Here is a 26,845-nt window from a genome sequence, read left to right as displayed (position 1 = left end):
GAGACACTGCTAGTGCAAACAGGCTGTGTGACTTCGTTTACATTCCCCACTCATGTTGATAGTGCAGATGTGAGCAGGGTCAGAGTGAACACACAAGTTCCAGATGTCTTGGAGGTGGCCTTCCAGCCCTGTCCACATCCAGATATGCCTGTCAGCAACCCAACAATCCAAACAAGGCAGGACCAGCATGATCCTCATGCAGATTAATCCTTTCTATGCTCCTTCCATCACCAGCCACCCCATTTGCACAGCCCCAGTCAGGTGCCAATCCGGGAGACCTCTATGCTGCACCCATCTGCCCCTAGCCAATGAATTACTGTGACCTTGGCTGGTATCCACCCCGGAAACCCCAGATCAGTTGCCCCCCCTGAGAGGCCCCAGTGCACTACCAATCCAGACACTCCCCAGACTGTGCCCCTTCAACACCAGCCCCCAACCAGTGTAGCCCTGGCCCATGACCTAGGAGCCAACACCAGGACACTCCAGGTCATGCCCACCCAGCCTCCAGCCAGCCAATCAAAACTGCCAGACATGTCAGTCTACCAAAGGGAAAGTCCATACCTGTGAGAGTAGGAAAGGTAGCCCTTTCACCTAACCTAAAGAAACACAGAAAACAAACAAATAAGGAGACACAGGAATATGCTTGATACGAAAGAACATGACAAAACATCAGAAAAAGAACTATGAAACAGTTGAACAGTCTACCTGACAAAGATTTAAAGTAATGGTTATAAAGATATTCAGCAGACTTGCAAGAAAAATGGATGAACTTATTGAGGACCTCTACAAAGATGGAAAACATAAAAGAACTAATCAAGGGTGAAGAATATAATAAATGAAATAAAAAATACAGTAGAGGAAAAACACAGCAGCTTAGAGGATGCAGAAGGATGGATCAGCAATTTGGAAGACACAGAGTACTGAAAAACACTCCAGCTAAACAGCAGAAAGAAAAAAGATTCAAAAGAAATAAGGATAAATTAAGTGAGCTCTGGGACAACATCAAGGAACCTAACGCTTGCATTATGGGAGACTCAAGAAGAAGATGAGAGAGAGAAAGGGGTGAAAAATTTATTTGAAGAAATAATAGCTGAAAACTTCCCAAACTTAGGGAAGGAAACAGACACCAGGTTCAGGAAGCACAGACAGCCTCAAATAAAATGAACCCAACAAGGTCCACAACAAGACACACAATAATTAAAAGCAAAGATCAAAGATGAAGAATCTTCAAAATAGGAAGAGAAGAGCAACGAGTTTCCTACAAGGGACACCCCATAAGGCTACGAGCTGATTTTTCAGCAGAAACTCTATAGTCCAGAAGGGAGTGGCAAGATATATTCATGCTCAAAGTACTGAAAGAGAAAGACCTCCAACCAAGAATACTCTACCCAGCAAGGTTATCATTAAGAACTGAAGGAGCAATAAAGAGCTTCTCAGATAAACACAGATAAAGGAGTTCACAACCACTAAACCAGACTTACATGAAATGTTAAAGGGATTTCTTTAAGAGGAAAAGGAAAGGCCATAAGAAAATTATGAAAAGAAAAAATTTCACTGGTAAAAACATATAGCGAAAGTAGAATACCAGTCACTTGGAAGCTAGTATGAAAGTTAAAGACAGAGGTAGTAGAATCAGCTACTTCTAAAAATTAGTTAAGAGACTTACTAAATAAAAGGTGTTATAGAAGATATCATATATACATAAAATATAGAGGAGGGGGAGTTAAAAATATAGTGCTGTTAAATGTATTTAAACTTAAGCTATTATCAACTTAACATAGACTGCTATATATGTAAGATGTCATATATAAACCACATGGTAACCACAAACCAAGACCTATAATAGATACACAACAAATAAAGACAAAGGAATTCAGCCATAATATGAAAGAAAATCATCACACACAAGGGAAAAGATAAAAAGGACAGAGAAGAATGATCAGAAAACATTTAACAAAATGACAGTAAGTATGGAACTGTCAATAGTAACTTTAAATGTAAAGACAGAGGGTGACTGAAAACAAGACCAATCTACATGTTGACTAAGATACATACACACTGAAACCAAAGGGATAGAAAAAGATGTTTCATGCAAATAGAAATGAAAAAAGCATGAGTAGCAGTACTTACATCAGACAAAATTGACTTTAAAACAAAGACTGTAAAAGGAGACAAAAATGGACATTATATAATGACGAAAGGCTCAATCCAGCCAGAGGATATTACAATTGTAAATATCAAATATCACCCAATAAAGGAGCACCTAAATACATAGAGCAAATATTGACAGACATGAAGGGAGACATTGACAGTAATACAATAACAGTAGGGGACTTTAACATCCCACTTACAGCAATGGCTAGGTCATCCAGACAGAAAATCAATTAGGAAACAATGGCTTTGAACTACACTTTAGACCAAATGAATTTAATAGACATAAACAGAACATTACATCCAAAAACAGAAGAATACTCATTCTTTTCAAGTGCCCACGGAACATTCTGCAGGACAGATCACATGGTAGGCCACAAAAGAAGTGTTAATAAATCTAGGAAGATTGAAATCATACCAAACATCTTTTCTGACTACAACAGCATGAAATTGGAAATCAATTACAGGAAAAAAAAATGGAATAAACACAAATGCATGGAGGCTAAACAGCATGTTACTAAACAACCAATGGGTCAAAGAAGAAATCGAAAAGGAAATAAAAAATTACTTGGAGAATAATGAAAATAGGAAGCACAAAAATGCAAAATCTTTGGGATGCAGGAAAAGCAGTCCTAAGAGGGGAGTTTATAGCTACACAAGCCTACCTCAAGAAACAAGAAAAATCTCAAACAATCTAACCCTACACCTAAAAGAACTAGAAAAAGAAGAACAAAGCCCAAAGACATAAGGTAAGAAAGAATAAAGATCAGAGTGGAAATAAATGAAATAGAGTAATAAAACTATACAAAGGATCAATGAAGTGAAGAGCTGGTTCTCTGAAAAGATAAAACTGATGAACCATCAAGACACATCAAGAATGTGTCTTGAATCAGAATGAAAGAGGAGAAGTTCTAACTGACATGACAGAAATACAAACCATTATGAGGGTACTATAAAAAATTTTATGCCAACAAATTGGACAACCTAAAGGATATGGATAATTCCTAGAAATATATAATCTCCCAAGACTGAACCAGAAAGAAATAAAAAATCTGAACAAGCCGATTACTAGTAATGAAATTGAAGTAGTAATCATAATAAAAAAAAACCTCCCAACAAAAGTCCTATATCAGATGGCTTCACAGGAGAATTCTACTAAACATTTAAAGAGTTAATACCTATCCTTCTCAAACTATTCCAAATAATGAAAGAGGAAGGAAAGCTTCCAATTCATTCTACAAGGCCAGGATCCCCTTGATACCAAATTCAAGCAGACACTACAAAAAAAAAAAAAAAACAGTATTGCAGGCCAATATTCCTGATGAACATAGATGCAAAAATCTTCAACAAACTACTAGCAAACTGAATTCAAAAATACATTAAAAGGATCATTCATGATCAAGTGGGATTTATTCCAGGGAGGCAGGGGTGGTTCAACACGTACAAAATCAATCGATGTGAAGCACCACATTAACAGAAGGATAAAAACCATATGGTCATCTCACTAGATGCTGAAAAGCATTTGTGAGTTTTTCATCAACTCTCAACAACTATTCATCCTAAAAACTCTCAGCAAAGTGGGTGTAAAGGGAACATACCTCAACATAATAAAAGCCATATGTGATAAACCCATAGCTAACATCATACTCAATAGTGAAGAGCTGAAATTTTCCTTCTAAGATCAGGAACAAGACAAGGATATCCACTCTCACCACTTTTATTCAACATAGTACTGGAGTCCTACCCAGCAATCAGGCAAGAAAAGGAAATCAAAGTCATTGGTAAGGAAGAAGTGAAATTGTCACTATTTGCAGATGACCTAATAGTATATATAGAGAACCCAAAAGACTCTACCAAAATGTAAATAATAACTAGAATTCATTAAAATAACAGAATACAAAACCAATATACATAAGTCTGTTGCATTTTTGTGTGCAAACAATGAATTAACAGAAAGCAAATTTAAAAATCAGTCCCATTCACAATGTAAATTAATTCAACTATTGTGGAAAGCAATATGGAGGTTCCTCGAAACACTAAAAATAGAAATAACATTTGACCCAGGAATTCCACTCCTAGGAACTTACCCGAAGAAAATAAGATCCCTGATTCAAAAAGACATATGTGCCCTATGTTTATCACAGCACTGTTTACAGTAGCCAAGAAATGGAAGCAACCTAAGTGTCCATCAGTAGATGAATGGCTAAAGAAGAGGTGGTACATATACACAATGGAATACTACTCAGCCATAAGAAGAAAACAGATCCTACCATTTACAACAACATGGATGGAGCTAGAGGGTATTACACTCAGTGAAATAAGCCAGGCAGAGAAAGACTAGTACCAAATGATTTTCCTCATTTGTGGAGTATAATAACAAAGCAAAATGGAGGGAACAAAACAGCAGCAGACCCACAGACTCCAAGAAGGGGCTAATGGTTACCAAAGAGAAAGGGGGTGAGGAGGGTGGATAGGGAGGGAGGGAAAGGGGATTAAGGGGCATTATGATTAGCACACATAATATAGGTGGGTCACAGGAAGGCAGGATAGCAAGAAGAAGACAAGTAATGACTCCATAGCATCTTACTATACTGATGGATAGTGATTGCAGTGGGGTGTGTGTGGGGGGGTACTTGATAATATGGGTGGATGTTGAAACCTTCATAAGATTGTATATCAATACCTTAGAAAAAAACTTGAATAAAATACCTAGGAATAAATTTAACCAAGGAGATGAGGGGCTTTACTCTGAAAACTATAATTGATGAAAGAAAGTGAATAAGGCACAAATAAATGGAAAGCTGTTCTATGCTCATACATAGGAAGAATACTGTTAAAATGGCCATACTGCCCAAAGCAATCTACATACTCAATGCAAACCCCTATTAAAATAATAATGGCATTTTTCACTGAACTAGAGCAAATAATCATAAAATTTTCATGGAAACACAAAAATCCTGAATGACCCAAGTAATCTTGAGAAAAAAAGCACACACCTGGGGGTATTATGCTCTGATTTCAAACTATACTACAAAGCTATACTAATCAAAACAGTTATGGCACCAGCACAAGAATAGATTATATATAGACTAATGGGACAGTGGAGAGCGCCCAGAAACAAACCCATGCCTATATGGCCAATATAGGCCAACTGTATGTGATAAAAGAGGCAAGAATATACAATGGGGAAAAGGTCATTTCTTTAACAAATGGCCCTGGAAGAACTGGACAGCTACATGCCAAAGAACGAAACCAGTTCATTGTCTTAAACAATACAAAAAATAAACACAAAATGTATTAATAATCAAAATTTAAGACCTGAAACCATAAAACTACTACAAGTAAACATAGGCAATAAACTCTTGAACATAAGCATTAGGTAACTTTTTTTCTGGATCCAGTAAGGAGCTAATCTCTACAATATATACAGAACTCATACAACCCCACACCAAAAAAGAAAACAAACCAATTAAAAAATGGGCAGATGACCTAAATAGATGTTTTTCCAAAGAAGGCATACAGATGGCCAATAGACACATGAAAAATGCTCAACTTTACAAATCTTCAATGTAATGAAAACCAAACCACAATGAGCTATCAACTCACACCAGTCAGAATGGCTAATATCAACATGACAAGAAATATCAAGGACGTGGAGAAAAGGGATCCCTCATACACTGCTCGTGGGAATGTAAATTTGTATAGCCACTATGGAAAGCAGTATGGAGGTTTCCCAAAGAACTATAAATAGAAATACCATATGACCCAGCAATTCCACTTCTGGGAATATTCCCAAAGAAAACAAAACTCCTGATCTAAAGAGGTATGTACAATCTTATATTTATCATGGCATAATTTACCATAGCCAAAATATGAAAACAATCTAAATGTTTATTGATAGATGAATTAATAAAAAAGATGTGGTACATATATACAATGGAATATTAGTCATAAGAAGAGTGGAATCTTGCCATTTGCCCCCATGTGGATGGACCTAGAGGGTATAATGCTCAGTGAAATAAGTCAGACAATGACTATAACCACATAATTTCACTTACATGTGGAATCTAAAAAACAAAAACAAATAAAACCATAATAGACTCATAAACACAGAACAGACTGGTGGATGCCACAGGGGAAATGGGTAGAGGGATGGATGAAATAGATGAAGGGAAAAAATAGTGAGAATGTTTGATATCTTGATCAGGGTGATAGTTACATGAGTGTACACACATGTTAAAATGCATAAAGCTGTACACTAAGATTTGTGTGATTTATTGTGCATAAAATTTTTAAAATTAAAAAGCAAGGAAGCCCTGAAAATTTAAATAAATTGCTCAAAGCTGGTTAGTGGTAGAAGGAGGGAGTAGAATTTAGGTTCCATGACTCCTATTCCAAGTGCCCATTTAACTATAGGTAGGTCAACACCCTGTATATATATTTTGAATAGATTAACTACAGAAACCTTGGCCAACTAAGAGAATTACAGAAATCTGTATAAATTGAAGAAATGTGATAAATCAGGAGAGAATAATTTTTTCCTTTAGTGTATGTATTGATTTATCTAATACTACCTGGGTGAACAAAAGGCTTGGGGTGGTCAAAAGTATAAAGACATTGAAGTCGGGATCAGGAGATGGGAAAAGACAGGTGTCGGACATTCTTATATGGGTTGGGCCAAGTAGGTGACAAAGCAAGGAGAGCCAGGAGGGTGCCCCGCCCTCCCTACGGGACAGATGCTCCTACTTAGCAAGCCACTGCCTTGAAGGAGCAGGCCCCCAAGGCTGCCAGATCTGATTTCCCAAAGGATGGCAGAAATGCAGATTTCCTGATTGATAAATATCAGAAAGTAGGTTTTTTAGAAACTTCAGGTTGGAATATCTGAGGTTAGAAGTCAGGCAGTGGTTTTCCTTGGAGGGGTGGGGATGCCCAGGAGGGGGCTTGCAGGGACAGAAGGGGATGGGCGGGGACACAACATGCACATGGCTCCCCAGCCTCTTAGGAGGAAAAGCACGGTGACCACTGGGAACATATCAGACCGACAGACATACACTAATCCACCGACATCAGCTGTGAAGTATAAAGCTCAGGTTTGCAATAGAGTTGAAGTCACAGTATTTTTCTTAAGGTAGAAAACAAAAGCCTACCATTATGATGTCCACATCATCTGTGCCCCATGACCATTTCCGTCACACTGTGAGAGGCATGGACCTCTGGACTGATGTCTGATTTGGTGTGTCTTCTTGATTGTGTAACAAGAACTCAAGCTATCAGAAATGTCCATAACTGTAAATCCTATGGAATTTAGGCAACCTGTGCAACTTGTCTGACGTCTACACTATCAGATCCTGCAGTATCCTACTTGGGACCAGTAATTACCTAATTATATTAAGTGTCCAAGTCTGTGCTATTATCCTTGAAAAGTAGTGTGACCTTTTGACCAAACAGATGCACTAACTGATCTAACATTGTAGTTGGCCAGCTGCCTGGCCATACAGTGCTCCGTGGTTTGGTGGCAATGACAGTAACTTAAAGGAGCCTGCCTAGTGTCCCCAAACACCTAGACAGACCTAGGATTGAAGGACTCCCAAATCTCCATCTCTAACTTTTTAGAAGAATATGACTCTTCAGCCTATGTAATTTATTTTCCAAAGGCCTAAAACAGAAAACAATTTATATTGTAGATAAATAAAAGGAAAGCTTATTACCACTGCACAGTATATTTTATGGCAAAATAGGTGGTAAAATTCACAACCCATTAAATGCCATTACTGACTTAAGGTCCTGGCTGTCACTTTCTAGCTGTGTGACCTTGGGACGTTCTTAACTGCTCTCTGTCTCAGTTTCCTCATCGGTAAACTGGGAATTATATGGTAACAACGACCATCTCATGGATTGCTGTGGGGCTTAACCGAGTTAATATTTTTTAAATGCTGCCAGTAGTGTCTGACCCGTAGTGAGGAAGTACTAGGGAAGTGCTATTTGCTCTTTTCTGGTTGTCGCATGATGATGTCTCACGGTGATCTCTATGCCAAACTTGTGATGGAGTTGAAACAGCTATTGTTCTTCCTAATTTACAGGAGAGAAAGGTTGAGGTCACAGATGTCAAGTAGCTCATCTCAGGCCACTACAAAGGTAGTAGAAAGCTGTATCCTTTGACTCCAGGTCTGCATTCTTCTCCGGTTCATGCCACTGCCTTTAGATTCACTTAGAGTTTAGCATGTTGTAACCATCTGACTTTATTTTCACCCATCTCATGCACAGCACCATTTTCTGGGTGGTTTTTTTGTTTCACACACTCTTGGCTTTGACAAGGAACTCCAAGGAAAACAGAACTGATGCCAGGGATGAGAACATAACTCCTCTCCAGGAGCTGGGGGTGCTCCTCCAGGGCATATGCTAGAACCCCCAAGTGAGGAGATGCTGGTCAAAAACCCAGCTCCCCGAGCAAATGAACAAATGTCACAAAGGAAGAAGCAAATAGGACAAAGGACTATAATTCATCACCAACAGGATCTTAAGGGGAAAGGTCTGACCTGAGGGTAACATCTAAGTGACCACACTATGAATTTACTGAGTAGCTCAGGCCCTCCCTAAGGAGTTACATGAGTTAGAGATGTGCCCTATGCTTGTGGTTTTCATTTTTCATGAAATACCCGAGAGGAACACAGACTCTTTTCCAGAACAAAGATGAGAAGGTGGGAAAGCAATGCCAGTAGGGAGATGAAAATGCAGAAAGAACGGCCTTTCCTTTCCCTATTCCATTCCAGAACCACAGCCCCAAATACCCTGTCATCATGTTTTAAAGTATCATTTTCTTAAAATAGCAATTATGAAGAATTAGATTCTTCTATTCCAGGATAAAGACCTTATTTTAATGGCTCCCACCATGCAACACCTGGTGGGTGGCCTCAGCCAGGACTGGTACTCCTGCAAAGTGGCTCCCACAAGGGGAAGGGGACTGGCCCGACCCACTGGCAGGCCCACAGCAGGTGTGAGGGTGCAGGTAGCCCAGACCGCTGGTTCTGGTGACTGGGGGGGAGTTGTCCTTCTGGGCCCCACAGGATACCTACTGCATAAGGCTACTCCTCCAAAACCAGGAGACTCCTTCAAATTCTCATCTACTTAAGAAACAGAAACACAGGCAAAATGAAGAGACAGAGGAATATGTTCCAAATGAAAGAACAAGACAAAAACCTTAGAAAAAGAACAAAACATAGATTAAGCACGCTACCTAATAAAGTGTTCAAAGTAATGGTCCTAAAGGTGGTCACCAAGCTCAGGAGAAGACTGGGTGAACACAGAGGAGCTTCAACAGGGAGATGGAAAAAATACACATACAAAAAGAACTAATCGGAGCTGAAAATACAATAACTGAAGTAAAAAAAAATACACTAGAGGGAACCAACAGCAGATGAGATGACACAGAATCATGCATCAGCAATCTGGAAAACAGGGTATGGACATCTCCCAAGCTGAACAGCAAAAAGAAAAAATAATTTAAAAAAATGAGTACACTCTAAGGGACCTGCGGATAACATCAAGCATACTAGCATTTGCATTATAGGGGTCCCAGGAAAAGAGAGAAAATGGGCACATATTCCACACAAATGCTGAAAATCAGGAGGCACAAGCCAGGTCCGACTCTTAAGTGGGATCTTGGGCTGTTGATGAACTGCTTTCATGCCTCATTTCCTGCCCAAGTATAATATATGCTCTTATGGTTTCCATTCTTTGTGAGCAGAAATAGCATTCCTTCTAAAAACGTACAGCATTTTAGGATTTGGAAAGACACTCTTTGCTGTGTTAGAGCAGATGGACTCCCAAGAGGTGCTCACCGGAAAGCCTTTTACTACTAGAAAGCCTCTCCTGGAAGTGGCCAGAAAAATGCAAAGGCAGTGGGATAAGTTGAGTCAGGGGCCTTAAGGGTCTGCAGTTTGGGATGGCCCAGGATGCACCGTGTCCCTGCCTGCCAATCAAAGACTGCCAGTGGAAGGACTTCCTGCAAAAGCCACTCTCATTGGCCAGACCTGGCCCCAGCCAGCCGCACCATAACTCAGAACAGAAAAACATTCTTAATAGATTCAGGAAAACTTATATAATTTAATGAAGCAGACTTACTTTTCTAACTGTTTAACATTTCATTCACAAGTAGCCTATAATATATACATATTTAAAGTATATATGTATTTACACACACTTCTAAAAGCAAAGCCATATTATCATCACACCTAGAATTTATCATTTTTTACAAAACATTTAGTGTTCAACTTTCTGTGATTATTCTCAGATGTTTATTGTTTGCATGAATTATATTTGACTTAAACGGAAGCTAATGGAGTCAGGCAGATGTTTGTGATCATTCTCATGGTCTGCGTACCCACTCACTGGCTGGGAAAGACCAGGAGCTGAAGCTAAAGCCCTCTCCTGAGTCCCTGAGGCAGGCAACTTGAATGAATTGCATAACCAAGTGAGTGCGGTATTCAAAATTATTTTCTCTGGCCACCGCCTGCCCTAATCAAAAATTGATACCAAATACTGCATTTCTCTCATTCTAGCACTCACATACAGGGAAGTGCCAGGAGGATTTTAATACTGCATTTTATATAGTGCATGCATGCCCAACTCCTCTCTAGGCAAAGAGTAGCTGTGCCCCCAGGAGCAGTGGTGGCTACACTTTCATATTCATATTCACTTATTTATAGGTGCTGGGCTTAAAGATCCTCATGCCCAAATCCCACAACTATCTTGGACTTCGCGAACTAGAATGTGGTATTTTTGGGCAAATGCCTTCAGTTTCATGGGAAACAAAGGAACTGGCCAGGATTGAGTCGTGGGCAAGATGTGAGTCAGGTTGAGCTGGCTCCAGCACGAGGTTGCATAACAGCAAAAGCTGCTTTACAACCAAAACAAAGCAAAAATTGTGGCTACCGCTGAGGAATTCCAAAGGAGGTTTCAGGATACCAGGATGTACTCAGACGCAAAATGCTGTACAAGTAACACTCATCCAGTAATGAATGGAGCCACCAAAACAAAGGGTAAGCAGTAAGACACAGACATGGAACAACAACACACTCATTAAATCAAGCCTGACCCGGTGGCTTTGCGGCTACATAACAAGAGCGGCCCTGGACAGGCGCGCCTTCAAAAAAGTACACACAAGGGCTCCCGTATGCTGTACAAAAATGCATTTTCTTCTTCTTTTCCCATACAACCAGATAAATATAACAGCTGTGGGTTTCTGACTCATTTTGAGGTTTAACACAGAACTATCTGGCCTAAGACTTAGGCAGATCTCACAGGATTCAAGCTCAAGGTAATATAGGAAACAAATCCAGGACTGCGGATGGGAGGAGGATACGCGGATTTTGCAGATGAGCAGTTTCCTTCTTAGGTGGCAGCCGCCCTCAGGCAGCAGAGCCCCCAGGGCAAAGGCGGCCGTTGGGGAAGCGATCCACAGCTCCAGCGCCACCTCCCAGAATGACACGTTGACACTGGGGGCTGGACCAGGCGCTGGTTGGGGATGCTCGGTCTGCCCGCCGACTTCGGCTTTTCGGGGAGCGAGGGAGCGGTCCTGGTGGGCATCCTAAGGGGCGGGCCCCGCCCCCGCCCCCGCCCCCGCCCAGGGACTCCCAGGGGAGGCAAGAGTGGGAGGCAAGGAGACCCTGCTAGGAGGGGCAGGTGCAAGGCGCAGGGAACGGCGCTAGCGCGGAGCCTCGCAAGGGCACAAGGTAGAGCCTGGCTGGCAGGAGGACGATGGTGTGGCCTGCAGGGTCGCGGCATAAGCCAGCTGGCCCCTGGCCGGAGTCACTCACCATCCTCCAGGGCTTCGAGCACCAGCAGCAGACCGAGCAGCAGCCAAACCCGCATCCTCAGGGCACCGGTCGGGGTGGAGGCGCCGGGCGCGCAGAGAGCGCGGGGCAGGCGCGCAGGGCTGGGGCGGGCGAGGGCCGGGCGCCTGGGACGCCACAGCTGGAGGATTCGGTTTCGGGGAGGAACACAGTTTTGGGGGAAAAGTTTGATTCAAAAAAAAAAAAAAGAAAGAAAGAAAAGAAAATTCTCCGTTTAATGTGACCTCTCGCGCCCCCTAGCGGAGCCGAGAGGCGCGGCGCACGTCCCGGAGCCAAGAGGAAGGCAAAGGACCGAATGTCAGTTCCAACAGCCACTCCTCGAATTATCTCCAACTCAGCGTTTCACCGACTTTTCCAACTCCAAAAAGGCCCGGAGAAAGCCTGCGGGTACTGAAGCTTTCACATTTAATCATAATTGCCCAAATGTCACCAACGCTCTCCCTACTAGTTCAGCAGAGCCTTAATGCTCTGTAAGAAGTACCCCCTAAATACTTCTGTTCATTCCCAGGTCTGTCACTTGAGCTAACAGGACCATTGCCTGCGGCTGGTGGTGGTGTTCCTCTGCACCCAGCCAGAGACAGGCTCTGCGCACAGCCCTTTACCTGCGGGACGCAGCCGTGTCCAGGGCAGCTGAGACCTGGGGCCCAAGGTTCCCGGATGGGGAAGCTGGTCTGCCCACACACGGCAGGCCAGCTCCTCCCCCAGGATCCAGCAGAGGTTTTGGAGAAACTCCTCTTTCCTTTTTTATTCACAAGTCACATTGCTCTACATAGCATTCAGTTTGGGAAAGGATTGTGCCAGAAAGCCGATCCAAGTAACAGTACCAGGTCCCTCCCCCTAATCTTTTCTTCCAGTGAAGATCAGCCCTCTGGGCTTCTTTTAATGTAGTATCAATTTCCTCCCAGGAGTTGCTTCTGTTCAGGTAAATTCTTCCCTCCACTCCCTTCAGATCACAAAACCAGAGAGACTCAGTGGTGCTCCCACGGAGCCTTGTGTGGGCTTATTGTGAAGCATGCTGAGGAGGTGGTTAGGATACAAAGGAAAATGCACTTCAAACCGAAATGCAATTAAATGCCAATTGTGTAATATATACCCTTAACACTAGAGGAGTCCAGACAGGTGGGAGATCAACACAGGTTGGAGGAATGATGGAAAATCATGGGAGGGCAGGGCTAGAATTTGGAGCCCCTTCGAAGGAGGGGGAGGAAGAGGATGCATCCTGTCAGTTAGTTGGCTGGTGCTCAGGAACCAAGCAAGAACAGGCGGAGCAGCACTGGCTGGCCAGGTTGGAAGGGCAGGTTTACTGTGGGAGTAAAGTGCTAAATAAGACTGAATTGCCAGCCTGAGCTGCAGAAGGCAGGGCAGTGGTGGGGAATGTGGTGTTCACCTGCCCCTGCAGACAGCGGCATAGGTTTCTGAGCTTGCTGACGCCTGTGATCACAGCAGTGTGCAGATGTGTGCACGCCAGTGGGCGCCCCACGTGAGCAGCAGGTGCCAGGCTTCAGCTCGTTTCACTCAAACATTACTATCCAAGTGAGCTCGATTGAGCATAAGGGGAAGCGGACTTCTCTCCCAGCTCCCAAGGGATGAGGTGCTGGAGTTGATGACAAGCTGGTGTTTACGAAGCCACTTCGTGCAGGAGGAACCCAGAATTCTACATCCCCTTGGCTAGCTCGGGCCCCAGCTTCACTGCTGCTCGTGTTGCAGGGGGCTGGGGGTGGGGGTGGGAGAACAGCTCCCTGGGAACTTCGGAGACCTGAGTCGGCCCCCACTCTGCCAGTGGCTCTCAGCTCCTCCCACAACTCACTCCCTCGCCTTGGACTGGGGTCCTCCGTGCTGAAGTGGGGGGAACTAAACGGTTATTTCATATTTATGTTTCCCATGTGTTTGTTAGCATGGAGATGAAGGTTGGGATGTCATTGCTGCTTTTGAGGAGTGGACACTAGCCTGGAGACAAGCATTTAAGCCACTGTCACGATAGGTCACCTTCTGAGCCAAGAACTCAGGGTGCACACCCAGGAATGACCAAGTCGGCCCGGGCTGCCCGACACCTGAGGCCTCTCTCCCTTGGGTCTCCAGGGAGCGACCACTTGGCTCTGTCTGTGCTGGAGCCGGGGATTCAGGCTACAGCGCCTGTCCCCACTCCACAGTCACCGGGACCTGCCCCATCGGCCTGCGGCCCACGCCCTCCCCGCCCTGGCTTCTCTCACCTGGATGTGGCCGTGGCCATCCAGGCAGGACCCCTGCCCCTCCTTCTTGAGCCTCCAACCCATTCTTTCCCCAGCAATTAGGTCTATCTTCATAGGAAACTCTAAAGACTCGAACCCAATTTAAACCCTTCAAAGGCTCAGACTCCGGCGTCCACGGCCCCGCTGGCCCCTCCGACGTCCTCTCCCGGGGACACTCGCTGGCCTGCCCTCCGCACAAACCTCACACTGGCCCTGCCTTCCCACCCAGCCACCATGTGGCCCGCCGCTCTTGAGGCTCCCTTGCAAATAAAAATAAAATAAAAGCTTCCAAACAGGGCCTGGCTGGCCTACACGCTGGAGGGGCCCCGGAGCTGCCCCCGTGAACTCCCACTCTGTGACTCACCTGCCGAGCTGGTGCAGGGGCGGCGGGGCGCGCAGGGCGCTCCCCCTCCGGCAGGCAGTGACCGCCACGGCAGGGCACAGCACAGCCTAAGGAGTCCTTAAAAAGCCAAATGCCGATTGGCACGAGAGCGCAGGAGCCTCGGGAGCCTCGGGAGAGTCCGGAATCGCGCCGCAGCTTCTTCCCAGGAGCCTCTGGGCTTATTACACGAGAGACCAAAGGACACATGTGAAGGGAATTGGCGTTAATAAGGAGCAGCGCTCAGTGGCCCCACCTGTGTTTTCGTTCATTTTAAAAAAGAAGCTGTTTTCAAAATCACTCAACCCATTTAAAAATATTTAAAACCTTCACAGAATTATAGGACAGGAAATGATAAAAAGAATGAATATACTGCCAAGTTCTTTAACCTGCCTACCAGCTATAGTAATAAATATGCTTAATTTTTATTTACACTTGCTTAAAAAAACTCCTTGACAAAAATACTGCAACAACTATCCTTATCCAACTATCTTTATGCTCATGAGTATTTCTGTAAGGTAGGCTCTAGAAGTGAAATTAGTCAGCCAAACGCCATGATATTTAACATTTCTTGGTAATTAATACCAATTCAACAAAGCTGTTCCTGTTTATAGCCAGTTTCTTAGGGAGCATGTAAACCTATCCATTCCACCTATACTGGATGTAATTATTCTGCTCACTTTTTACAACCTTATCGTGGAGGAGAATCTCATTACACTCTTTAATTCCGTCTTTTTTGTTTACTGAGGGTAAGAACCTTATCATGTTATTAGCTGTTTTTGTTTGCCTATTTTTGAAAATGGAGTATTTCCTTTTATTATTTGTCTTGCAACATAGGAAGGATCTTATACATTCTGGCTAGTGAGCTCGAGCTCCTGGGTATTATATATATTGCGGACATTTTTTTCTAATCTTTTGCTTATGTTTTAGTTTTGCTAATGGTGCCTTCTTCAAGAAAGTGCAACACATGTTTAAGCAATTACATTTTCCAGTAACTTCCTTCATGGTTTCTGGATTGTACACCTTTGGTTAAGACTTCTCTGCCTCAAATTATCAAACTATTTTATATTTTCAATTAAAATTTTAATAATTTTGTTGTTCATATGTAGTCTTTAAATCCATCTATCTATGTTTTGATATCACAGATTGGAAATCTATTTCTACATGTTTCCAGTTGGTCAGTGTCACACTATCATTTATTAAATGACTCGTTCTTTTTCCATAATTTTGAATTGACTTTGTGTGTATTATGTTACATATGTACATGGCTCTGTTTCTGTTTGTGTTTTATTCTATTGATCTCTCTATAGAAATACCACAAGGCATTTATTGGTACTGATTTCTAATATGTTTGTTGTTTGGACAAGTGTTGTGCCCTCATCATTGTTCTTCTGTTTTTAGTATTATACAGTTTCTCTTCCAGATAAAATTTGGAATCAGCTTGTCAATCTCCATCCAAACTTTGTGCTTTGATTATGATTGCATTGAATTTATGTTTGGGGAAATAATGGACGTATTTGGAATACTGAGTCTTCCCATCCAGGAAAGTTACAGTGTTACATATATCTTTCCATGTATTGAAGTCTACTTTATGTTCCCATTATATTTTATAATTGGTTAATGCTGGTTTTATGACAGCTTTGGAATTCTGCATTCCCAAGTCTGCATTCCTAAGTGTATTTTATGTCAAATACACTTTTAAATTTGGATACCTAACGTGTGTGCATGTGTACATATATATGTATGTGTATAGTTATATAAATACTTACATTCACATATTTTTTCAGTTTTAGTTGTTGTTAGGCTTATTTCTTAGTTTTGCTTATTTCTTATTATGATGCATGAAATTTCCCTGCATTACACTTTCAAATTGGCTGACTGTATATCAAAAATACTTTTGGAAATCTATTTCTCAAGCCTCTTTGATATCACATATACTCTATCTAAATTTGGATCCCTAAATTTACCCTACATCTACATTATGGGCTGAATTGTGTCCCCTCCTCCCTCCCAAATGTCTGTGTTGAAGTCCTAATATCCAGTACTTCAGAATGTGCCCATATTTGGAATAGGGTCTTTAAAGAGGTGGTTAAATTACGACGAGATCATTAAGGGGCACCCTAAACCAATGTCCCGTTATTCCTGTAAGAGGAGGAAACTTGGGCACACACACAGAGGGAAGATTGTGTGAAGACACAGAGGGAAGCCAGCCATCTGCAAGCCCAGGAAAGAGGGCTCAGGGATCATCGACTCTGCCAACACCTTAATCTCAGACTTTTTGCAGAAAGATGAGAAAATACTTTTCTGTTGTTTAAGCCATGCAGTCTGTGGTCCTTCATGATGGCAGCCCTAGGGAACTAACACAGTCTGTTAGGATGGGACCAAGGGTTAAAACAAATAGAAGGACTTTCTAAGACATGAAGCCGCTTAATCATAGGGCTTGTTATCCTTGAATGAGACAATGTCAAGATGACTGAATTTGAAAATTAAAACTGCGGGAAGCAAAACTGAAGGAACAAAGCAGCAGCAGACTCACAGACTCTAAGAAGGGACTAGTGGTTACCAAAGGGGAGGTGTGGGAAGGGTGGGTGGGGAGGAAAGGAGAAGGGGATTGAGGGGCATTATGATTGGCACGCATGGTGTGTGTGTGGGGGCATGGGGAAGACAGTGTAGCACAGAGAAGGCAAATAGTGACTCTGTGGCATCTTACTACACTGATGGACAGTGACTGCAGTGGGGTGGGTGGGGATTTGGTAAAATATGTGAATGTAGTAGCCACAATGATACCATAATAAAAAAAATAAAAATAAAAACAGCAGAAAAAAAACCTGCCTAAGTTGTACTTTAAAAAAAATATTGTCATTTTGCTGTAAAATCCCTTTTCTTCTCCTCTAGGGTGAGAATTTTAATACTAGAATCTCTGTTGGTGTCGGTCTTTTCCCTTCTTTCTCCAACAACTGCAGTAATATGGGCCAGTTAGAAGAAGCAGTCTTACAGCTGTAAGGCAAATACAACTTCAAGCCTGGTTTCCTAAGGCATGCTTCACGTTTGTACATTTGTATCTATTTACTTTAATGGACTCTCTTCTTGGTCCATGTGGTTTAAAGAGGTACACATTTCCAGTTATTAATAAAACAGGTCACAGGGATGAAGAGCGCAGCATAGGGAATATAGTTAATACTACTGTAATTATCTCTGGTGACAGATGATCATTACGTGTATCATAGTGAACATTCTGTAATGTATGTAATTGTTGAATCATATGTTGTATGCCTGAAACCAATATAATATTGCCTATCAACTATACTTTAATAATAACAAAAAACAATAGCATCCAAGGAACCACTGTGCACTTGGGAGGGCACAGCATTAGCAGAGACGGTGCTTTATCACCTTTCTGGGCAGAGCGAGAGCGGCAGCCCCTGGCCCTGGCTTAGCAAATGCAGAGCTGGAGACAAAGAGAACAGAAGGGAGAGCACAGTCAGCCAGTGCGAGATGACAGGAGTGTGACGGGGGCAGCGGCAGCCGGGGGCAGGCTGTCCCAGACTCCAGCCTGGGCGCACGCACTCTTGCGGTTTTCTTCAGGTGCAAGTCAGTGTACAGGGTGCGTCTGATGGGTGATAAGCAGTGGTACCAGCACCCTTTCTGGGCACCAAAGCCTGAAGGGAAACATCAGTGCTTCCATTATGATTTCCTTGTGAATCATTTTATATGCAGCATTTTCATTATAAATCTTCACGGGACCTTTCTGTGACTACTCTGTCTTGAAACATCTCCCTACTCCTCCCCTGCCTCTGTCTTCTTTTCCCCTTCAAAGTGGTGAAGAGCAGAAGGAGTTTGCTAGATAAACCAAAAAGGGCCTGTATTTTGGGTATCCCCTCACTACCCGAAAACAAGGACTTCTCACTTCTCTAACAAGTCTTCATTAACTACAGAAATACAACCGAGATGAATTAAGAAAATATGTTTCAAGGCTTTGGCAGGAACTGCTTCAGTGGTTTTAAATAAAGCACTGAAAATCTCAAGCTAAGGGAAACATCAGACATTTCTGATGCTCTCAGAGCCACTCTTCAAGAGACATCATAGGGTGGGGCAAGGATCCCAGAACCTTGGTCTATTTAAAGTAAGTGGGCAAGAGAAATCATGCTCCTAGCTCCAGGACAGAGTGTGCTGGAAAGATGTATTGTATGTCCAGTGGTTACAAGAGCCTCTAAGTGGTTAGGAGAGGCAACTTTAAGCTAAAATGTCAATGACGTAAAAACTCCATCCTCTCCTTCCTTTGCTTTTTTTTTTTAACTTGCTAGGGTCCCCTTCCTCCTTGCTTTCTCCTGCTTACTTGCTCTAATGCTCACTTTTGGAAAAGCATCTTTTATTGGTCATTTACAAATTGGTGCCAATTTTAGTCACTGTTTCTGTTCCAATGGCATTTTGTCTGATTCCTACAAGGGCCACGAAACCCCTGGTCCTTGCTTGAAGAAATAGCAAGCGTCAGAGAGCAGATGGGTGACAATTCTAGAGACTTGGAGACTCAGCCTGGGGACTCCCAGAAGCCTGAATCGGGACAGTGCTCTGGTACCTGTAGGTTACAGGGCCCGGAGCCCAGGAATGTGCCGGCTCCCCTTTGGAGCGTGGGCCCACCCTGAGCTGTAGTCCCCTTGGGTAGCGGTCTGTCTTGTTTTTCTCTTCCTGTTGATGGCTCTGTCTAGTTGCATGTGTATTTTGACCTACTTCAAAAGACAAGTTGAGATAATGTTATAGTGGGTTATTTTTGTACATCTTTGAGAATTTTTTGAGCTATTTTATAACATGAAATGAATCGCTCTTTCCACAGACAGGGACTTGGCACAATCTCCTAGCAATCCGTGGACTTTGTGCCGTTAGCCTGGAAAGGAAGCCCGTCTGTGGCCACAGACAGCTGTAACCCTCTGTAAAGAACACTAAGATAGTATTGCAGCTCCAGGGCTTCCTGGCTGGACCGGTAGCCCACACACAGCTCCACAGCTCCTAGGATTCATTGCCTTTATGTGACCCCATGGTAGAGCAGAGGTGGAGCATCAAAACCCAGTGCACCCTAATCAAGCCAACAACTGGATACCTTAGGCTTTAGGTTTCTACTTGGCAAATACTTTGCAGTTTTAGTTTGGTTTTCAATGGTGGCTACACTGATATTAAAGTTTTTAAAATTCAATATGTTCCCTCCAGTTTTCTAGAGTCAACAGAAATTAAGTATATACACAAAGACATTTCAAAATTAATTCAAGAGATTTGCAATTTTAAGTAACTTCCAGCTATGCCAGAAAGTTCTGAGTCCTCCCTCCCAGTCAGAGGGTAACGAGGGCTAACCTTGGGAAATATTTATTCACTATATTGTAAAAAATTTCTGCCATACATAATTGACCACCAATTATTAAAAGCTATAATTTGGTCAGAACACTGAGCAGCTTCTTGTAGATAGAAGCAATGTCACCGAGAACAGCAGGTGAAGTGCTGGGATCTCAGGTGTGTGGTCCTGGGGTGGTATCGCTACAGGAGCACCTGATTTGCAAAGTACACATGCAACTAGGGTTGAAGACTCAGAGATCTCTCTTTTATGTTACAGGATTTGGTAGCTGTATGGTAGGTAGTGCCTTGGCTGCCGGGTGAGTATTCTTAACAATATAACTGTTTGAGTTTAGATGGTACTATATTTCTGAGCTTTAAAGGTTCCCATATAAAAAAACAGTTTAAATTAGGTTAAGTGTGAGATGCATGCTTTGGTAAGTATGATGGATATGCATACTACATTATGACAAGACATATTAAAATTTATTCTAAAAATACATGGTCACATTAGAAAGCATATTTTATAGGGGTAAAGCAGCACAGTTCTTACTCATAACAAATTCTAAAAAATAACAACTGTATAAGTAAAAAGGAACACTGATTATCATTTAAAACAGTTAAATTTAAAATAACCTACTACACAAAAAATGTTTACATTCACACATATCCAATATATCTGCTGGGTTTTACAGACAGAGTTTCTACATATAGGGTCTTGGGCTCTTAACAGTTTCTATTAAGTACAGTAATAACAAATAAAGCAATAAAATCACTGGGCACCCCTAGTGGACAGTAAAAATGAAGAGCCTGTCAGCCAGGCCCGGGCCAGAGAAACCCACCCTGTTAGCATCACAAGATCTTTATCAGCTGAGCCTGGACCCACGCACTTTCCAACCGAAGGCTGTCAGTTCCCACGCAGGAACTGCAGGGGTTCGCACCCTATGGAGCCAGTTTCAGGAAGCAACCATCTTTTCCATGAGTCATGGAGGTTCCCTGGTCCTTCTCATTCATTTTGATGTATTCATGGGACAGTCAGAACTGAAATTAAGGAGTACTTTCATGTGAAGTCTTTCACTTGGCACCCTACCCTGTCACCCCAACACCTCACCCAACAGGAGTAGTTACAGATACACTTTGCAGGCTGCCTGGCCCTGGAACCAGCCCAGGCTCCTAGTTATGATTCCCAAGTAGCCCCAATTGTCAGTGAAGGCTCTTCAAGGCCAGAGACTGTGGTATAAAAGCTAAGCATGGTGCTCCTGGCAGACAGGGCTGCTCGCTGGGTTGAGCCGTAACAGAATGCATTTGAAATCAGTTAAGACTAAACTGTGCACATACAAAGAGTAACAAGTGTTACAGAGACCAACAGCCGAACCAACAACCACAACAATAACAGAGCGGGCCTCTCAAAGTCCAGAAGCCACAAAACCATTTAAAAATGTTTAAACAGAATTACACAAGGAGAAAAAAAAAAAAAAAAATTTCCACTGAACAAAGTCAAGCAATCTTATTTCCAAATCTACATGACTACAAATATGACCTGTGTTGGCATTACATACTATGTGACCTTTGGTACTTTTTCCCTTGATATTTTAGGATGTGTTAGAGAATGTAAGTAGAAAATGTACAGAGAAGGCACTAGTGAAAAAAAAAAGTAAATTCCACCTACTCCCCCCACCAAACTTCACACACTGGTAATTATGTGAATGTTAATGCTCTGTGCTGTACACTCTAAACCCAACCCTTTACAGTTCTGTGGAAATTATATTTTTGGTGTTGACTAACAGGCGCTTGTAGGGCATCAGGAGAAAATCAGGTAGAGACCACCGTAAGCGACATCATGGGGAAGGGAGAGTCGACATCTTGGCCGGCACAACATTATCACATGGTTCACAACCTCAGCATACGCCCTGGTTTAAGAGGAAAGAAGATGAAACTCATCTGCTCCTTCTGGCATCAATACTGGAGGGTGAGTATTTTTTCTTATTCTCCCTGCTAAGTATTCAAATAAATTTAAGAAATAATTTGGTAAATACAGATTCTAATTCAAAATGTTCTAACAACTACCTGCAAATACCTAGGACTTAGAAAATATTTTGGTTACTATTAAAATAGAAAGTTAAAAAAATCCTTTATTTCAGTATATAATGTATTTCTAATATAAAGCTGATTCATAATTTTTAAACTTGAATTTGCATAATTTCCTTCTTAAATATAAGATAGGCATGGCCTTTCTATGGCTATGCACAAATCATCTCTGTAAAAACAAAGGTGCTACTATAAGACATTTCTTGTTGAAAACGTTGAGCGTTATTCCCTAGTATAAAAAAGAAAAGTAATTCAAGCTGTTTTTTACTCAGTCACAATGAAGAGAATATGTGCATGCACTTTTTAATTTCTGGAGAGGACCTTATGTAAGTGTGACTGATTACTAGTCAAGTCTATACAAAACGTGTTGGTAATCCTAAAATAGTGCTCAAACAGTTATGAATTCTGACACAGGAACAGGGGGTGGGTGTAAAAGGGCTGGGAAATGGGCTTTTACTACCAGACACACACTAAGATGTTAGAAAAGGTGCCAAGGAAACACCTTGGAAACAAATACCCACAAACCCCTACTCCATTTCAGATTATAAAGCACCTACTAGACTTCAGTGATTTCATATTAGAAACATTATAAATATATCTTTCTTAAAGAACCTATAGAAAATACTACACATATAACATTGTATATTTCAAAACAGTTTAAAACCTAAAAATTTCATGAAAGTATACCTATCAATATAAAACATTAATTTTTCTCCACACCAGCTCGGTTTTTTTTATCTACACGAAGGTGTCATTTCCAAAGACCAACATTAACCTAACTGACATATACACTGACATCTGAAATATATACATACATATATGCACTCACACATTTTGAGTCTTCACAGAAAAAACAGTCACTGACAAAGTGTCTTTTCATAGATATTCATGTTTGCAAAGTGTTTCAATGTGGAAAAGTAATTTTTACCTAAATTATCTCCTAATTGGACACAGTGGGCATAATAGTTCTAGATGCCTATCACGTTCTAAACAAATTACTTGGTTTTGTCATAGTAAAAGATTTAAGTATTCATGTATGAAATTCCTTATATTCCAGGTGTGAAGGGCCTATTCTAGACTGATTACAGAGTAAAAGGGTTCTCAGTGTACTGCCAGCAAGGATTTATGAGTATGCCTAGAGTCCTTACAAAAATATCTCACCTTTTGTATTCAACTCTTCCTATCAAACATGCAGCTTGAGAGAGTATTCTGGGCTTCTCATTTTACCACGTGCACACCAGAAATTATGGAATGTCCAATACCGAGTTCTATGTCAAGGATGCCACAGTACCAGCAGCCAGAAACCCAGGCTTTCTACCTGTTTATTCGATACCCAGTCACACTGAACTCTTGGTTAGACAAAACGACAAATCACAACTTGCTTTTTAATGGCATTAATAAAATAATTAATCTCTTGGAAGAGCTGACAGAAAACAAATGTTTTCCTTGTCTTTGGATTAAGGTGGTCAACTGGTGTGCTTGATAATGTTCATCCTGGGAATGTAACCCGTGTGTACACATGTAAAGGGTTAGCCTTTAGCCTCATCTAGTGAACCATTTAATTCTTTGTAAGAAAAATAACTCATGAGAAGCAAACCACACTGCGGATAAATAATCCACTATTAGAGAACCCTATAAACTGTAGTAATCTCACAGATAAGTTACTTATTTACTTATATAAAGGTTACTGTGTTTACATAGCTTTTATTTGATTTGGTTAATTTTTTTAGCTTGAAGTTTTAAAAAATCATGTATTTAATGAAAATATTTAATTCCCCAACCACTGATGGGTTATTGTACAATACTGGGGTTTGTATTAATAGCCTTAGTGTGGTTGTTTAAAAATAAATGAGATTGCAAGTGGCACACAGTTTATGGGATCAGGGAAGAAAAAAAAAATCCCTAAATGTTTCCAGAAGAAACATCAGAGGCAAATTTGATCTGAACCCCTTAAATTGGGCCGAATGCCCTTTGTTATGTGAATAGGCACTTTTAAAAAAGCAGAACACGGGTATTTTCTTTTCCTGTATCCCTTCATTTTTTCCTTCTTTTGCATGCAGTGAAGATAGAATTTGCTACTACTGTAGCCGTTCATATGTAGGACAAGACAGAATAATAATAGAAAACAGAGGAGTGAATTCTGTGTCTGATAAGGTTAAAAAAAAACCTGAACTGTGACTAGTTATTATTAAGTAATGGAAAAAAGCATGAATCACTCCACCAATTATGTGATCCAGGAGATTTTATGAGCTTATTTTAAGTGACTTTTAAAACAAGGGTGCTTGGTGTCTACTTTCCCAAGCATGTATCTCTGATTTTTACACATCCTCATTGTTGCCACTTACACAAGCTTTCTGGCCCTGGGGACTGGAGGGCCTGAGTATATCACGCGGCCTCTGTCCAGCCAGACTGGGCTGAGGTGGGTTCACCACTCCCAGTGGTGGGGCCCCTCCAAGGAGACAACAGCCCCACGGGGTGCCACCTGGCTCCCGTACTGTGTAGTGTGGCAGACACAAACACTCCTACAGGCTACAGTTTTAGCAAACCATCATACCTCACAGGAGAAAGACCTGTACTAAACCCACTGCTGGCATTTATAAGTTACAGAAAAGGCTCATTTCTTGTCCCCTCCTCTTACTCCTCACTGACGACAGACATGAAGTTGCGTAACTGCGTTTTCTGCATGTTCTAAACTGACATTAATGAAGCCTAATAAGGAAAAGCAACAGTTATTTCCCCTCACACACCAGGCACATACAAAACACTCTGCAGTCCGCGATCCCCTGCATTTCAGTCTATGCAGCCTTTGCCACCATTAATGACAGCACGGGAAAATGTAAGGCAGTAACAGTAAATAGCAACAACTTTCAACATTGCTGTTCTCCAGCCCAGACACACACACACACACACTCTCTACACTATGCAGGGGGGTATTCATCACTGAGGAGAGGGCTCAGGAGGTTTCCCCAGGAATATAATTCACCAGCTGAGGAGGTGCTGTCCAGGTGAGTAAGTATAAATTAGGGTGAGCTGTGTCTGCGGCAAAACCCTGACATCATAGCGTGACGTGACATCCTGCCCCAGCTCACTGCATGGAGGAGGTGTCCGTCACACTGCGGACCAGCTCTGTTCCTGCAGGCATCAGCACTCGCTCGTTTTTTCATGGAATATGAAAGGCAAACTGAGGTTTCTTTGGTGGTGGTCACTCGCTTGAATGGCTGATTTTTCTTCCATGGCTGTATTAATGTTGTCTGAATAAGAATCTTCATCATCACCTTCATCCCTCAGATTACCCTCCAGGCTGTGTCTAATGCCGTAAGTGAAGTAAATCAGGAAACCTTTTAGAAAAAAAAACAAACAAACCACAAAAAACACAAAAAAACAATGTTTTACGTATGGCAGAAAAATGGCTGTTTGAATTTGGAAAATGTAATAGATAATAACAGGGTTTTTTGCCTTCTCTTTCTGTGCTGTTTCCAACAGAATGTGCTTCATCTTGAACACCCACCATTTAGAATGTATGTGTCTCTCAAATGTTCACATAGAAAAAAATTGTATTTTCTCAAAAGTCAAAGCTACAGGTGTGCCTTACATTACTGTCACCGGGAAAAACCAAATGACTGTGGGCAAAGCAACCATTTATTAACAGCCAGGCTGACTGGGGATTAGAAGAAAATGTTTATTCATGCTCTTGACCAAGATCAAGTACATTAAACCACAGTGAGCTATGGTTTGAGGAAAGAAGTGGCTTGTGGAAAGGCAGGGAGCACGGAGAAGCTCTCCACCAGATTAGAGAGATTCTTCTGGGCTCAGAGTGGGGAGTGAGTTCTACAGTCCTGGACCCTGGGGATTTGGGCTCAGCCTCCAGGCAGCGCTGGGGAGAGGACAGAACCCTGAAAGAACATCCCTCATGGCACAGCTGACTGGCACGCAATGCCTGTCAGGATGCTGGCTCTGAAGCATAAGGGCCTCCTGCCCAAAGTGGCTCCGGTGACCAGAGAGCAACCCGGTGTAACCCGTGTGGATGAGCACCCTTTGACCCAAAGCACCACCACCCCAATTCCTTGGCACAGTGTAAGATCCCCACAATGTGGGCAAAACTGAAGGAGGTTTCGTCTCCCATCAACTCAAGCATGCTGGTGGCCTGAAATAGAAATCAAGTCAATTTCTAGTCAAAGTAAACACTGACAGACATACACAAAGTGAATTCAATTCATTCTCATTAAGCCAACATCAGGACTGTCAAAGAGGGTCTTCAGCTCCACAGGCCCCTGTGACCAGTGTGGACTTGGCGTCCACTGCTTGCTGCTTCACCCCAGACATTTCACTCTCCGGGTAAAGACAGTGGGTGCTCAGGGCTTTAGTTACAAGCAAACTCTTAATTCCTAGCTCAGTTTTCACACAGGAAACTGAAGAAGTCATAGTGCAAAACAATGTCATATGGATATAAATAGGCTCACTCAGATTATTTGGTGCTAAAAATTCTACCCCGAGGCTCTAATAAGAAGAAATTTAGATATCAGAAAGGGAATTTGCTATTAGCTTATTCAAAATGTCTCCAGAAATCCACTGGTACATGAAAGAACTGGCTTTGGAATCAGTCTTGAGCTGCCATTTACCAGTGAGATCCCCCTTTTTTTTCCCTTCATTTTTTTCACCCATTACACGTTGGGAAAAAAATAGAACCTACAGGATTCTCCAGGGTTACTGGAAGAATCGAATAAAAATGGGATCTGAGAACATCTGGAAAAGCAAGCACTCAGATGTTCTCAAAATTGAGAGAAGAAGAAACTGAAAAGGGCTTTATTTCCAGGCAGGGGGAGGAGATG

General features: G+C 42.1%; 2 protein-coding genes across 8 annotated transcripts in view; both read right to left on the bottom strand.

Annotated features, from left to right (window-relative positions):
* Positions 1-12,291, bottom strand: part of PDGFRL (platelet derived growth factor receptor like) — a 42,802-nt gene extending 30,511 nt beyond the window's left edge. Inside the window, exon 1 of the mRNA XM_036997064.2 lies at positions 11,967-12,291. Within this exon, the coding sequence (XP_036852959.1) occupies positions 11,967-12,021 (55 nt within the window). The 5' untranslated portion in view covers positions 12,022-12,291. The remainder of the gene's footprint in view (positions 1-11,966) is intronic.
* An 8,101-nt stretch (positions 12,292-20,392) lies between these two features.
* Positions 20,393-26,845, bottom strand: part of SLC7A2 (solute carrier family 7 member 2) — a 58,529-nt gene continuing 52,076 nt past the window's right edge. For 6 of the 7 annotated variants that reach the window (XM_036997072.2, XM_036997080.2, XM_073219093.1 and 3 more), the window contains one exon: positions 20,393-25,354. In XM_036997072.2, coding sequence (XP_036852967.1) covers positions 25,158-25,354 — 197 coding nt within the window. In that variant the 3' untranslated portion in view covers positions 20,393-25,157. The remainder of the gene's footprint in view (positions 25,355-26,845) is intronic. The other variant, XR_012124012.1, reaches the window with a different exon arrangement.

The sequence above is a fragment of the Manis javanica genome, chromosome 12 (genome assembly GCF_040802235.1).
Source record: "Manis javanica isolate MJ-LG chromosome 12, MJ_LKY, whole genome shotgun sequence".
NCBI lineage: Eukaryota > Metazoa > Chordata > Mammalia > Pholidota > Manidae > Manis > Manis javanica.
The sequence above is the reverse complement of the archived record's forward strand: the minus strand, read 5'-3'. Positions and strand labels throughout refer to the sequence as shown.